We start from the raw sequence: 15,103 nt of genomic DNA on the forward strand, positions 1-15,103 counted from the left end.
TCACATCGATAAATTCGATAAATTCTGACCGGGCAGCACAGGTAGCCTACTTCAGTTCCGCTTTGTAGTTACGTTATAGCGTCCTCAAAAATCGAAACATTTAAAAGCAAGACTGAAGTTTATGCATGTTTTAAATAAAAGTAACGTCAATAGATTTTTAAGACCTTTCAAAATCGTATTTAAGACCTTTTATGAGATTTTTATTAGAATTTTAGACATTTTAAGGCCTTAAATTCAAATTATTGGATTTAAGACTTTTTTAGACTTTTTAAGACCCCTCGGATACCCTGCTTTCAGTTACTGTTAATACATTTTTTGGGCAAGTAAAGGCACTAAGTCTAAAATGAAATACCTTCTTATTAACACATTTATATAATTGTCAGTACAGTTAAATTTGGTATGGTCTATTTTAAATTTAAAGATGGATTTAAACAGGTAAAAGGCTCTTTTTTATTAGTCGTATTATAAAGAAAATCCTCGTAAATGCAATTTATTACTATTCATTTGCTTCATCAGAATCCTGTCTGTATTACAAGCTCATAATGACAATAGAAATCTATAGAGAAAGTGAACTTAAAGCTTAAAGAAGTAAAACTGATTTAATGGTGGACATTTGGAGCTTGATGTATAATGAGCCTAATTATAATAATAAATCTAGAGCAGAGTATCGACTAGAACATTTACAAAAGGCTGCAGGTTATAAAGGATTTAACACGGACAGGAATAAAGTCATTAGAAGTATCACTAATGTGCCTGCTGCTTTCTTCTCCCCTTGCACACACTTTTAACCAGTATTTTTTTTATAGGATTTGTTTCATATGTGGATATGAAAAAGGTACGTTTTAATCACATGGTCCACTTTATTGATCTTCACATAGCAATGACAAAGGTACGAGTTGTTTTAAGAGCACAAGACAAACAAACACTTGTATATAGAGAAACACATATTAACTGAAGAATATAAAAAGAAAGAAATGGAATTAAAAGGTCTGTAACATTATCAATCAGCTGCACTAATAAGTAATGGCAAGAGGTGCAACAACGTGGGCCTACCTGGAATTTATGCCAGAGTTCAGTCATCCATGGCTTCCAAAGTTTAAAACCTCAGCTGAGCTGGGTCAATACTCGACACGTGAGTTTGGCTGACAAGAGATTAAGGCAACCCTGAACGCATGCTCTATTGTTACTGTTCAACAGCACACACCATGAAAATACCGTGTTTCACTCACATGGATATTAAAAGACAGAAGTGCGCTATTTAACACTGAAATGCATGTCAGAATCACTTGAAACAATGTGGACATTTAATTTAGCTGGAAATAATCTCAGCTGCTGACAGGGCATGATCTGGATATGGCCGTAATATCACCACCAGTAGTTATGATGTGTGAGATTGTATGTACATTCTTCAAATTTTCACATAAAGTAGTAACTGTTAATTAGCATGTGTGTAGTCTGAAGTGTATTAAATGTGTTGTTTTCTTATGTTACAGGACATTCTTAATTTACAAACAAATCATTGTGTCACGATAATGTATATATATATATATATATCCAGTGCTCTGATGAGACAGTTTTAATCATACTTAATTTTTGGCTTCAATATCTATATATTTTGTTCTTGTCCTTAACATTTTTCCTTCACCCTCCTCTCGCTGTCCTCAAGGGTCAGAGGAGGCGCAGTGACTTCACATCAGCTTCCTGTCAGGGTGATCGGAGGCTCGTCCAGAGCGCTGGTGCCGGACCTCCAGGTGTTTACTCTGAACGCGGTCAAAGTGCTGGAGCAGCTCATTGTAATCCACCTGAGTGTGAGAGGCACGCTTGGAGACCACTTGCTTCTTTGAGTCCATGTATTTGGACTCATCCACAGTCCTCATGAGCTCCGGGTTAGGAACGCACCGCAAACGGTGGGAGAGCAGCTGGAAGGCCTGGCTCTGTGGCAGCAGCATCAGCAGGCCGTACAGCGCCTTAATCAGGTAAGGGTTGTTCTCCACATCCAGGAGCTGCAGGCGCAGGTAGGTGAAAATGGGGCTCTCAATGAGCTGCACCAGCTTGTCGACCTCAATCAGGAAGTCAACCGTCACCTCCAGATCTCCAAACTTCTGGATGAGGTCATAGGCGTGTTTGTAGTTCTGTGTGAGGAAACAGAGCGACACAGTGGCCACGGGGTTGTGGCACCAGGAGCGATACAGACAGCAAAACAAAGCGCAGCTCTCCTGAGTGCGCAGGTCCTTCAGCTGGTTGCGCAACTGAAAGAGCTCAGCCGAGGTGAGCAGGATGGTGTTGAGTGTTTGAACCATGGTGGAGGCAAATTTCAGGTCCTCCTCCTTCAGCAAGATGTCGGCCATGGAGTGGAAAATGTTCTCTGCGTGAAGCAACAGACAGAGCTGCCTGATGATGAAAGCGCCTCTGTTCTCCAGCAGCTTCCTCTCCAGACTGAAACGCTTCAGCAGATTGATCATAAACTTGTAAAAATAGGAGTTCATACTGGGAGTGGACGGGGACGAGTCCACTGCTTTGGGCTGCTGTCCTGGCTTTGCACTCTCTGGGACTTTGAGCTCCAGTTTGTTGTCTGTGCTGTCGCAGGGGCCCGTTTGGTCCGTCTGGCCAGCAGGAGATGACGCTATCTCAGCTAACACCTCCAGATCTTTCAGTATCACCTCATCGGACTCATCAGACAGTGTTTTCAGCAGCATGGGAAACAGGCTGTCCGTATGGCGGAACATTTTGCGTGGCGTCTTGATGTAGAGGTGGTAGAGCCATTTGAGCACAGCTATGCGGGTCATCATGCCAGTGGAGGAGTCGTGTAGGTGTCGGTCCAACACCTGAACAATGCCGTCCAGGTCCAGAGTTACCTGAGGCCTGTCAGCATTCGCTGGAGCGAAGAAGCTGATGTTACTTAAACCAACAGATTCTTGTGATGCATTCAGGATATCATTGCTGTCCACTTCAGTTTTAGGCTGATGCTCCTCCTTGGACGGCGACCCTGTGCTTCCGCTTTTCTCCTCCTCCTCATCCTCATCATCTTCAGGGGTCACCAGCTTCATCAGACTGTGATTGCACGCACTGGCTGCTTCTTTGGTGTTCTTCTTTCTGTCGTCGTAGGAGAGGCAAGGCAGCACTGCAGTCAGGATGCCAGAGGAGTAGGGGAGAACCACTCTGCCTGCAAGTTGGATAAACTCTCTCATCCAGGTCATAGCTGTCAGCTGGATCAGGTCGTTTGTGAGTTTTGCTTCATCTGCAACCTGGCAGTGGATGACCAGAATGTTGGCCATCTCTGCAAACTTCACACTGGAGGGCGTCTTCTTAATCTCCTTTAAAAACTCTCCGAGCACCACTTCACATGTCCTGCGGATCTCCTTGCTGTTGTCTCCCAGGATCTGGAAGAGCCCATCCAGGATCTCGGGGAGGTAGTCTAACAAGTTGATGTCCGGCACGGACTCCAGAACGTGGATCCAGGAGATAATAAATTGCCGAGCATATTGATTATTGGAGTAGATTCTCTCTCTGAGCAGGGGGACAAACGCCACTAAGTCAAACTTGTTACTCTCTGTCACAATGTCTTTCAGCAGTCTGTCCAAGAGTTCAGATCCGCTTTTCACATTGGGGTCTGGGTCTGCTGCGAGCTTGCTGAGCCCATCAAAGAGCAGGTTGAAGTGGGGAAGCACAGCTCCCCTGGCCACTTTGACTATGTTATACAGGGCCTCGCAGGCATAGTAGCGCAGGCGGCTGTCAGAGTCATTAAAGCACGTGAGCACAGGCTCAATAAGCTCCTTCAGATACAGACCTGAGTCCTTGCCGAGAGCGATGGAGCAGGCTGCCAGTCCAATGAGACCCCCCTTCCGGCTGTGGGGGTGCTGGGAAAGCGCAAACTCCGAGGCCAGGATCTGGATGACATGTCTGATTTGAGTAGAGTTGTTCTGAGCCACAAACTCCCGCACCAGTTTCTCTATCTCCAGAGCTGCCACTTTCCTCTTCTCGTACAGTTTGTCATTCAGAGCCCTCACAATGTTGGGCGTCAGAGGCGAAAAGTCCTTTTCCGTGTTCATGGTCGTAGCTGCGGTTTAACCGGATGTCCTCTACTGAAATATACGTTTAAAGGCGTGAAAGCCGTCTGCATTTATGACAATTTATTAAAGAAAACACATCGGTTCTTCTCGGGGAATCAGGAAGCTTTGTAATAAAACGCAGCTGACCGGTTACATCCGCCGGAAATACGTCACGGCTGCTACATTTATTTAGTTCCCGCTTTGCGAGAACCGTTAGCTCAAATTAGCATCATTAGCGACGCGTACAGCTAATGTATTTCACACTGCTTCGCTACCACTGTGTTCACATTTGTTCCTTAGCTGTTGAAGAGGTTTTTTGTTGTCTCAGCCGGCTTTAACAATGGCGAACCGCTTCTCTTTCCACTCACAGCTCTCCACCATCATGGAGACGATGGCCAGGTCTGCCCTGAGTCAGATATGCAAGCTGGTGGATGAAGACACGGCGGAGCTCCGGCTGCGGTTGTCTCAGCTCCTGGTGGCTAACACCGCCCTGGCAGAGAAAGTGAACAGCCTGGAGTGCGAGCTGACCATTGTGAGAAGCGACTCCCCCAGACTGTGTAAAAGTTATCGCAGCGTAGGTGTGCAAACTGTGTGCCACGGGGACGGGGACGCTTATGGTACTTTTATTGTTTCACTGTAACAAAGGCAGAGATCGGCTGCATGGTTTCTCGTGTTCACTTTTCCGCTGATTTACTTTTGTTGTTTGACTCTTCCTCAGGGTCTGGGTCGCCCACCATAGAGGGGATCTTTGGGAAAGATTGGTGTATGAATCTGTGGAAAGACAGAGATCCGTGCAGTGTGGAGAGAGACTCACCGCAGTCCTCTGAGGTAGTAAGAAGAAGGTTTACACAGCTGTTAAATGTTTGATACGTATATAGCATTGAGCAATAAAACATGCTGCACAGCTGGTTATATGCAGGTCTGAAGGTGAAGTATACAAACTGCAGAATGAGCAGAAAAATCTGCTTATGCACAATGAAAAGCATGTGTAATATCGTTAGGGAGTTTAAATAGGCTCTCAAAAATGTCTAAACCATGTCATGTAGGTCATAAAACGTGTATATTCATATTATTATTAAAGGAATAATGGGTACAAGTCAGATACCACACTAAGGGATGCATCTAAGAATTATTATCAGTAAAGGGGAACTTATGGTCAAAGACAGTCCAAAAATATTAGTAAACATGAACATTTCTCTCCCAAATCCAAAAACTAGAGTGCTAAAACTCAAATTTGTGACATCAGGGTATAAAGTCTGGAGCTGCTCCACTGACAATGACTGGTGACAGATGTTATAGATGACACTGGGAGCACTCATGGGAATAATCTGTGTATATGGGTACGTTTCTGTGTCAGAGCTGAGAACATGACAACAGAATAAAGCTCATTCACGTGTAAAAAAGCAAACAAACATTTTGTTGGCCCACAAAATCGGGCTCCAGACTTTATACCATATGACATCGCAAGTTTGAGACGTACTTCTCTGGGTTCTGGCTTTAAGAGGAAATAGCTCCTGTTCACGAATATTGACATCAATAAATCATAAAAGTTAAGGAGACACAGTTGTCCCAAGAAGGAAAACATATTTCAGCCCAAAAGCTTTTACAGTAAGAGCTTCTCAGAGAGTGACTAGCAACCAGACCTGCTATTAAACCTCATCACTGCATGCTTGCCTTGTCTGCACTGCTTTCTGTCTGTGTTCGTCAGACTGTCCGTCTGGTTTTACCTGTTCGTTGTCACGTAGCGTGATTTTAATGTGTAATCCATGTTGTAACTGTTTGTGCTGAATGTCTGCTTAACATCATCACTTTGCATTTTGCATGCCCTACTTTGCATGGTGCTTGCTTTTCTAACCTAAGCTTTTATTATTCTGTTAAGTTGTTCGTGTTTAGCTTTCTCCGGTTGCGATTTTACATGTTGTGTGTTTTATTTGTTGGCCAATTTAACATCAGGCCAAATGACAACAGTTGAAAATGAGCTTTTCTGCCTAACACTGGCACATTTGCAGTGATGTGGATTAATGTGTATTGTCTCTGAAAATGAATAAATAAAAGAAATACTACAACTTTGTTTGCTAAAATGTCTAGTAGTTATATAATTCATTCATTCATTATTTATTTTTGTCATGCCAAATCGTGCACGTTCAAAGCATGTGGAAAAAGAAACAAACTAAAAGCAAAACCAAATCATCCGAAATTAACCTCTACATGAGAAACCACCAAATATCTTCAGATAATCTCATTAAAGAGCTTCTTTCTCTTCTCCCTGTTCAGATAACAGACTAATTTATGTTTGATGTATGAACAGCCATCTCAGTCTTGTGCTTTTTCCATATTTACAAAATCAGTATCTGTTTTGATCTTACTAAGCAAAGCATTTTGCAGTTCACACTGAAAATTAACAGTAGAAAATAAAATGGCACTCATTTTCTGTATCGTTCAGACACCACAATGGACGCATCTGCTTTTCTTCTTCTAGATTAACACACTGTCCAGTTTCAAAAGTCAAAGGTGACATACCAGATCTCAGCTGAGCACTTAGAGATCTTTGCTTTTAAGACAAATTATATATAACATAAGTCTCTGCATCATATTCAGTCTTTGTTTAGTCTGTATGTCATCAGCCCACTGTCCTTTGTCTTTGGCTAACACGGATTCTCTAAACAAGCCAATGTTGGGCCTTTTTTTATTTAACACTCAATCTAATAATAGTTATTTTACATTTTTCGTTTATTGCTGCTGACAGGAAGAATTAATAATCAAAATTGCTGCTGATTATTTTTTTGCTGGTTGACTACTCGACTGATTATTTCAGTTCTATTCAGATTCAGCATCGCTGTCACAGAAGATGCTGCTGTATTTAATGACAGTTTGGCATTTGGACTTTTTCCATTTTACAGTTCACGGCGACACTGTCCAACCACATTACTGTGACTGAGATCAAAGAGGAGGATGTGGAGGACGCTGCCAGCAGCTGCCAGCAGGAAGCGCTTAGTACAGAAGGTGAGAGAGTGAAGGGGCGTTGGCGTGAGGGAACACAAAGCAGCCTGCAGCTTTAGATGCTTTTTTTTGTTTTTGAGTGTTTGACTTTGTATTTTTATGCAGCAGAACATAAAGAAAGCATGGCTGAGGAACCAGAGCAACTGTCAGTGGGTATCTCAGCCGACGGCAGCACTTGCAGCCTGCCGTTTGATCCGGATGGAGAGCCGGCTGTGTGTGCAGGCGGTATGGAAGAAGAGTCCGTGCAGCTGATTTGCATCAGTGACTCAGAGGAGGCCTTCAGCTCTCATATCATTCCAATAGAGGAGGAGGAGGATGATGACGATGACAATGTAGAGTTTGTTACAGAAAGTCAGCAAGAGCCGACAATGAACGCTGAATGTGGGCCCAGTAATGAAGAACAGCACACTTTACCTGCAGACAACTCAGACAACAGCACAGCTCCGGATGAACACACGGGTGACGACTTTAATATGCTTCAGGTAGAAAGCACAAGAGCCCCGGACAATGGGAAATTCAGTTGTGAAATATGTGGCAGGACGTTCTTCCACAAGGGCACCCTAACACACCACATGAAGTCCCACAAGTCCAACTTTTGCAACATTTGTAAGCAGCACTTCCCTCGCCGGCACAAGTTCAACACGCACACCTGCGTGCCCCCGGCTCCCTCTCAGCCGGTCAGCAGATCATGCGAGCTGTGTGGGAAGACCTTTGCGAACCCATCAGCTCTGAGGATTCACTACCTCGTCCACACAGGAGAGAAACCACACAGGTGCAGCTTCTGTGGGAAAGGGTTCACCCAGAAAGGCAATCTGAAATGTCACCTTCGTATCCATACTGGAGAGAGACCATTCTGCTGTGTCAAATGTGGGAAGACATTCACGCAAAAGGTCAACCTCAACCATCACTTAATGTCTCACAGAAAACAAGAGTTCCCCAAGGCTAGGAGACATCAACCTGTCAGGGACTGACAAGAACTATAGCTTTATTTATCTGAATGCCTCATGTGGTACTACTCATGTTAGTGTAGGGGCATTTAATGCCATGTTTGTATCAAGTCGTAGTCTGTACTGTAGTGCTAGAAAAAAACAAGATGTCCTGTTTTTGCCAGTTAATTTAACCATTAAGTACTTAGATGTTGTCTCTGTCCTTATAATGAAACACATGAATGTTCTTTTTATTAAACTTTTATTAGATAGAACTCTCCTTTTAAAGTGTGAGTTATTCGTTGTCTAATCTATACTGAAGTTGTCTTCACCTTGAGGAATCAGTTTTACATGTTCAACTTTGACAATCAGAACGGGGCTCCATAAGGGGCATGCAGGACTGAGTGAAAACGGGGGAAAGAAAATCAACAGCACAAGATTTCTTTCTTGGGCAGCCATAATTCACTAGGCTAGGTCAGTGTGGTGCATTCAAGGGAATCATATTATTACAGACAAAATTCGCCACGACATTAAACCCACTTACAGGTGAAGTGAGTGACATTGATTGTTGCAATACAATGTTCTGCTGGGCAACCTTGAGGTCCTCACATTCATTTGGATGACCTGCCACATACTTAAACACCAAGGCAGACCCAAGTATACCCCGTCATGGCAACAGCACTCCCAGATGACCGCAAAAAGTGCTCACGCATGCCACGAGGAATGTGACAAAGAGCTTAAGGTGTCAACCAGGCTTCCAGATTCCCCACATCCAAATCTGATTGAGCATCTGTGGGACATGCCGGTACCCCAGAGGTCATGTGTCATGTGGCCTCCTTAGGTATCTGGCACCAGGGTGTCCTGGGGGTTGCAAGTTAGGGCCTCCATGGACTTTTTCTGGCACGTCCCACAGATGCTTGTTTGTGTTGGGGGTCTGGGGTATTTGGAGGTCAGTTTGATGCCTTGAGCTGTTTGTCATGTTCCTGAGCAGTTTTTGAGGTATGGCATAGCACGCTGTCATGCTCAGGGGTGGGGGGCACTGCCATCTGGGAGGGCGTGTACTTGGCCCACAATGGTATTTGGGTGGGTGGTGCGTGTCAAGTTGCATCCACATGAATGCCAGGGCCCAAGGTTTCCCAGCAGGACATTACCAATGTCATTCACTCACAGCAGTTTTGATGTTACAGCTGATCGGTGGAAGTGCTTAGTAGAAGTAACTGCTCTGTTCAAGTGTGATGAAAGTAGCCTGAGCGTCAGACTGAAGCTCCCAGAACCTTCAGTCTGACATGGCTTCCATTGAAGGCGATTTACAAGGGGGAGGGAATTTGATTTTTTCCCTAACCAATCAGTAGAGATCGACGACTCACCCAGAATCTGACGTCATTAGTATCCATGCCTCGGGGGTGCCGAAAACAAGCGAGCATTGCCCGTTTAAAATGTCTCCGTCGTCGTGCACGGCCAGCTGCATCACCGTTAAATCCAGTTTAGCAGCTTCCTTAATTTGGTCCACCATTAATGCGAGTAGTGGCGAAATACCTCGATAGCATCGTTAATGTGGTCTGTAGGATCTGTAGCGGTCGCCATTGTTGCTATCCTCACCAGTTACCCACCGGCGTACAGCTTGACATCAGCGTGGCACTGATTGGCTAATTGCTAGACCCCCGGCGTTCACTGGTCCGTCCAGCGTTTGGACGAGATAAATCACAAATTCATTGAAGTATGCCAGACCAGAGATGCAAGCCTACTCAGTTGAGTGGGCGGGGTCTATGGTCTGGAACCAGGCTATGATGAAAGTTCATTACATAATAAAATATATGCAACTTCTTAAAACAGAAATTAAAACAAAAAAAATAATGAACATTTGGTTTGACTGTACACTGACAACATTTCTTTCTACAATTATGATGCAGCCACACAAATACACTTAGTTTTAACAGTAACACCATTTCTGGATCTCATTTGAGGATTATGTAACCAACACACATCAATATTTCATAACAGTTGTGTTTCACAAACAGACAGAGCTGCCCTCTTTCTGTTTAATTAAACGCCAACAGATTAGCCATGACGTGAAATACAAAGCAGAGGTGAGAGCTGGATAATGAAGCAAACAGAGGAGGTTGTTTTACTTCCACACTGTTGTGAAGAGGTAGATTTGAAGGTTTATGCTACATGTGTGCAAACAGTGGAACAGTAGTCCGACGTATTTTGGCATTATTCGACACAGGCCTTTGGTGGCATGAAATATGACACTGAGGTATGTATTATCTGTTCGGCAACCGTATGACAACATGCGATGGACACCACAGGATTCCCACGGTCACTGAAAACCTGGAAAAGTCATGGAATTTTACAATCTCGTTTTCCAAGCTTGGGAGTGTCATGGATCTTGAAACTTTTGAAAAACTCCTAGAATATTGTGTGTAAAATAAATTAATTGTTACAGTAATCTTTCATGGATAACCCTCCATGTAATGAAGCATGACAGCAACTTTATCTTCTGTAGCTGTTGACATAAAGCAGCTCTATGTCAATGTTTACCATCACATATGTTTCTTCCTTATTTTCCTAACACTCTGCCTCCCCTTCCTCATGTGCTGGCTAGCTGGAATTATGTGTGACTAAAGTTTGAATCTGATATGTAGAGTGAGTAAGAGGCAAATAATGTGACAGTGTTGGAGGAAAAAAGGAAGTGCTGCACTGGGTTAAAAGCTGTGTCGTTAGAATAAAATAAAATCAGGTGCTCTTCAAGGATGGGCAAAGAGTCACTTGAAGACACACATTTCTGTCAATGTGGTTTTTTGTCTAGTGGGGCTAAACCAATATATCACCTGACCTGTGTCACATGACCCTCACATGTTTTACACCCTGATGAGGACTCTCTAGTCGAAACTCGTGGTTATCCATGTACTAATAAAAGATTTTGAACTACAGTCAGAGGGCCACAGGTGCATTTTTGGACTGGCTGCCTGTACTATGGACTTCTACACTGAGTGTTTATCTTTAATGTGATGCTGTTATTTAACATGTGGGATCATGAGTCCCAAATTTTCTATATCTACTACTTAGAATTTGTACTGCATTTTTCAAAAAGGTGCCTTGTTCATGTTCTACATTGTGAACAGTCGTGGAAATTTCATCATGGGTGCTAGAAAAGTCATAAAAAGTTTTGAAATTTTGTCCATGTGGGAACCCTGGATACAATGGAAGTATTTTTTGCCTTAGTTTCAATGAGCACCTCACATTACATGGAAGCAGCAAATAAGTCTCATCAGATCCGTGACTCTTATCTATCACGTGTCGTGAAGTTGAGTTTAAAGGCTTGTTGAGGGCATCATAAATTCAACAATGACGTACCCCCGCAACCAGTCAAATAAACTGAATCCCACCAAATCTAATTCTACATTAGAGAGGACAGATATTCTCTGTTCTCGTTTGGCTGCAGCAACATTTCTATCAGCAGTAAAGCTAAAAACAAGTCAAACAAACTAATATTTTTACAGCAGCACCGTTAACCATACAGGCTATAAAACAAGCCTTCCTTTGATGCAGACGGAGTATTTCAAATCTACAGTTTCAATCCACATTTCCTATAGACGTGCTGGCACATTTTGAGCCAACAAGAGTTCATCGAAGTTCAGATCAGACAGCATGGTTCGATCTCTCAGTTGAAACACTGGTGGTGATTTAAACCGTACTTGTATGCATAACATTTCCCACAGTCCACACAGCTGTAAGGCTTCTCCCCGGTGTGCGTTCGAAGATGTATGTTAAGAGAGCTTTTCTGGGAGAAACTTTTGCCACAGTCCGGACAGCTGTAAGGCTTCTCCCCCGAGTGAACGCGCTGGTGCAGCTTCAGGTACGTCTTCTGAGCAAAGCGCTTCCCGCATACCGTGCAGCTGAACGGCTTCTCGCCGGAGTGTCGCCGGATGTGGACTTTTAAACTGCTCAGATAGTTGAATATCTTCCCGCAGAATAAGCACTCAAACCGTTTGGCAGGTTTCATGGGTCTTGGCTGAACGTTGGGTTCTTTGGTTGCGTTCATGTGGATATTGTTCGTGTAGTCTGAGTATTCTGTGGTGGCCGAGGAAGAATTGGTGTTGTCCACCATTGTGCTCATTGTTGCATCGTCGATCAGCTTGTCCATAATGGTTGGCTGCGTGCGCTGTTGTGTTTGAGTGTCAGCCGTCATGGGGTAGTTGTTTAATTCACCTGAGTGAAGCTGCAGCTCATCAACAGATCTGTGAAGCATGCTGTCCTCGTCAAAGATTCCAGCCACTGTCAAATGAGAATAAATGCAGTTAAATGACACAAACTATCAAAAACAGCAACTTGTTTTTTTTATATCTAATCCAAACGTACCTTTTCTGTTATCTGTGAGCCTCATCTGCTGGCCAATGGGATCATCATACGTCTCCTCCTTAACAAAGATGAGATCAGGTTCTCGCTCCATTAGGTCTATTGCCTGCCAAAAAAGAAATTAAAAAGGAATTAATACAATTAGATAAAAAATATTTTGACAATTAAGACCTCACAATTTTAAAGTTAAGACAATTTAATTAATTTTTAAGGGCTTGATGTATCTGTACACCAAAGCTAACTAGCCTTCTATGACTAATACCCAACAGTAACATTATGTTGTGGCAGCCTAATAACCAGACTGTCTGCCCACATTTCAGCCCGACTATAGCCTGCCAACAAGACATGTGACAAACAGCTTTGAACACAACGGTCATCTCAGCTCAATGAGGAAATGATTTCATTGGAAAACACAAACCCAATTGGTTTATGAGTCACTGACCTGTGGCACCATGCTCGTCATCGCAGCAGGCTCCACTGCCTCTTTCCTTTGAGGTGGGAGTTTGTCCTCTCTCCACAGATCCATGCACCAGTCCTTTCCGAAAACGCCATCAATGGCTGGAGCAGGCTGCTGCTGCTGTTCTGGAGGAAGAAGCAGATGTGAAATGGGGACGTCTGTGGAGGAAATGTTCACCGAGGTGAAATACAGGAAGTATACATATATCAGACACTGAAATGTAATGCTTTTAAATATCACTTTAAAATGATTTTTAAGCATATTTAAGACAAATTTTTGGACAAATTACCTTACTGAAAAAGACCTGAACACAAGCTATATCCACAAAGCCTTCACTCTCTGCTAAACAGCCTTATTCTGCTTTAGAAAACGGCACAGTTAAAACAACCAAAGCTCTAACAGAATAATGGCCAAGCATCAGGAAGGAAGGAACCACTGAATTCATCAAAACTAAAAAATAGAAAATTAAAATAAAATTAAAAAATAAATAAATTAAAGAGTAAAAATTAAAATAAAATCAAAAGTAATAATAACAATAATGCAGACAGAGAATAACATAAAATCTTCTCAGAACTTTTTTTTTTTTAAAAATTACTAATTTTACAGAAACTTACCGCAGTTGTTGCATTTACTATTTGGGGTAACTGCGCAAATTATTAGTTGTTCTGTGCTATTATTCTTATGCATCGACTATTATTTGAAATATCCATAATATATGTGATTTACTTAGGGGTCATTAGCCTACTAAATTATAGAAGAGGGGTCACTTGGAAATATTAATAAATACACTGGAAATTTGTAAATCACATGAACGTGATCACGTGAAAATGTAAAGTAATAGTTTTAAGATTTGTAACATCAGAAATGTGAACTTTGACACAGAAGAGCTTGACTCATTTGACAAAAAATAAATTTTTAAAAGTTATAAATAAGTTACATTTTCTGTGGCAATCAAGACCTCTCAAATTCAATTTTAGGAGTATTTAATTACTTTTAAGGCTTAATATTTATTATAAGACACTTTAAGGACCTGCAGACACACTGATGTGCAACTTAACACACCATTAATGGGTTTTCCCCCCATAAAATCTGAATATAACCATACAGATCTGCACTCTAGCACATAACTGAGTTGAGGTGTCAGTAGTCTACACCACAGCTAACTAGCCTGCTATGACTAACACCTCACAGTGACGTTATGCAGCCTCGTAACCAGTCTAGTGACCAGCCTAGTGACCAGCCTGTGTGACCATGTCTGGGCCCGTCCTGACCTGCAGGGTGTCGGCTGCTGCTGACACTGTTGACATGTGCAGGGTAGGTCTGCGCCTCCCTCGCTGCTCTCAGCTGGACCTCCAGTAAGTAGCACCTCTTCTTCAGCGCCTCGTTCTCGGTCTTGTGCAGCGATATCTCGGTGTGAAGGACGGAGGAGCACTCGTCAGCCAGGTTGCCTATTTCCACCAGAGCCGCCTTCGTTAGCTTGTCCAGCACGGCGGCTAACTGCGCCCGGAAACTTCGGTTCGTCGTGTCGCACATCATCTCGACGGGGAGACTGAATATTTCGAATTTTTGGCAAGATTCCCGGCGTAGCAGTGTTGCCCCGTAATCAAATATGTGGTATAGTTGTGCCGCAAGGGATTGTGGGAAACGGCATATGCACTCGAGGCAAAGTTTACGAGGAGCACCTGAAGGCAGCAAAATGGAAAAGAGATTACAAAAGGTTTTTTTTTTAATTTGTGAGAATTACATAGATAGGTTTAATCATGTCAATACTATTGTGAATTTTATCTTTAACAATAAAATAATTAGACTCTTCGTTGGCTCAGACCAGCCTTGTAGTTTATTCACAAACGCGAGTGTTCACTGCCCCCTAGTGGTCAAAGGGAGGAACTGCAACACTACGTTAAATGTGTAACACATGATTACCATCAGTATAACTATTATAAATATCAATATGTACACCTCATTATGAGTTCATAGCAGCAGTACTGACAACAACTAAATTAATAAAGCTTTTTTTTAACTATCAGTTTTGTCTTATGGAGACCACTCTTCATGTTAGACCTGATTTAGCATCATGAGTGTTCACTGTCCTCCAGTGGTCACAACTGAGGAGCTGCAATGTCCATTTAAATTCAGTAATTATTGATCAATACTGTACGCACAACTTTTTATTATCATAAGTGTTGAGGAGATGAGACCTACATTTAATTAATCTAGGAGTTTCACTACTTTTTGCAGCAGCTTGCTGGTAGTTCAGCTACATTCCTTTTTGCATAGTGATTCAAGTAGTTTACCATTTTGTGTAGTTAAAG

The 15,103-nt window shown here is 42.7% G+C and overlaps 3 protein-coding genes across 5 annotated transcripts; 1 reads left to right on the forward strand and 2 right to left on the reverse strand.

Moving 5' to 3' along the window:
- Positions 1-840: 840 nt before the first annotated feature.
- On the reverse strand, positions 841-4,201 carry vac14 (vac14 homolog (S. cerevisiae)). The gene has a single exon (XM_033644894.2). It carries the CDS (start codon positions 4,047-4,049, stop codon positions 1,689-1,691), a length of 2,361 nt encoding a protein of 786 aa, XP_033500785.1. The 5' UTR covers positions 4,050-4,201; the 3' UTR covers positions 841-1,688.
- A 39-nt stretch (positions 4,202-4,240) lies between these two features.
- On the forward strand, positions 4,241-8,250 carry LOC117268442 (uncharacterized). 3 transcript variants are annotated; one of them, XM_033644906.2, is made up of 4 exons: positions 4,241-4,666; positions 4,768-4,877; positions 6,950-7,052; positions 7,158-8,250. In XM_033644906.2, exons 1-4 carry the CDS (start codon positions 4,390-4,392, stop codon positions 8,018-8,020), a joined length of 1,353 nt encoding a protein of 450 aa, XP_033500797.2. In that variant the 5' UTR covers positions 4,241-4,389; the 3' UTR covers positions 8,021-8,250. The 3 variants fall into 3 exon arrangements, with proteins under 3 accessions (XP_033500797.2, XP_033500798.2, XP_033500796.2); XM_033644907.2 differs by having other exon boundaries at positions 4,241-4,627; positions 7,155-8,250; XM_033644905.2 differs by having other exon boundaries at positions 4,242-4,666; positions 7,155-8,250.
- Positions 8,221-14,413, reverse strand: LOC117268445 (uncharacterized). The gene is made up of 4 exons (XM_033644912.2): positions 14,063-14,413; positions 12,777-12,916; positions 12,338-12,440; positions 8,221-12,253 (listed from the first exon to the last, which is right to left on the reverse strand). The coding sequence occupies exons 1-4, from the start codon at positions 14,325-14,327 to the stop codon at positions 11,640-11,642; spliced, it is 1,122 nt and encodes a 373-aa protein (XP_033500803.1). The 5' UTR covers positions 14,328-14,413; the 3' UTR covers positions 8,221-11,639.
- Positions 14,414-15,103: the final 690 nt, after the last annotated feature.

The sequence above is a fragment of the Epinephelus lanceolatus genome, chromosome 18 (assembly GCF_041903045.1).
Source record: "Epinephelus lanceolatus isolate andai-2023 chromosome 18, ASM4190304v1, whole genome shotgun sequence".
Taxonomy (NCBI): Eukaryota; Metazoa; Chordata; class Actinopteri; order Perciformes; family Serranidae; genus Epinephelus; species Epinephelus lanceolatus.

Coding starts and splice junctions, on each gene's coding strand:
- vac14 (XM_033644894.2), bottom strand. CDS start 4,049: ATGAACACGGAAAAGGACTTTTCGCCTCTGACGCCCAACATTGTGAGG.
- LOC117268445 (XM_033644912.2), bottom strand. CDS start 14,327: ATGATGTGCGACACGACGAACCGAAGTTTCCGGGCGCAGTTAGCCGCC. Junction 12,441..12,776: donor TGACGAGCATGGTGCCACAG/GTCAGTGACTCA, acceptor CTTTTTTGGCAG/GCAATAGACCTAATGGAGCG. Junction 12,254..12,337: donor GCTCACAGATAACAGAAAAG/GTACGTTTGGAT, acceptor CTCATTTGACAG/TGGCTGGAATCTTTGACGAG.
- LOC117268442 (XM_033644905.2), top strand. CDS start 4,390: ATGGCGAACCGCTTCTCTTTCCACTCACAGCTCTCCACCATCATGGAG. Junction 4,878..6,949: donor ACTCACCGCAGTCCTCTGAG/GTAGTAAGAAGA, acceptor TCCATTTTACAG/TTCACGGCGACACTGTCCAA. Junction 7,053..7,154: donor GGAAGCGCTTAGTACAGAAG/GTGAGAGAGTGA, acceptor ATTTTTATGCAG/CAGAACATAAAGAAAGCATG.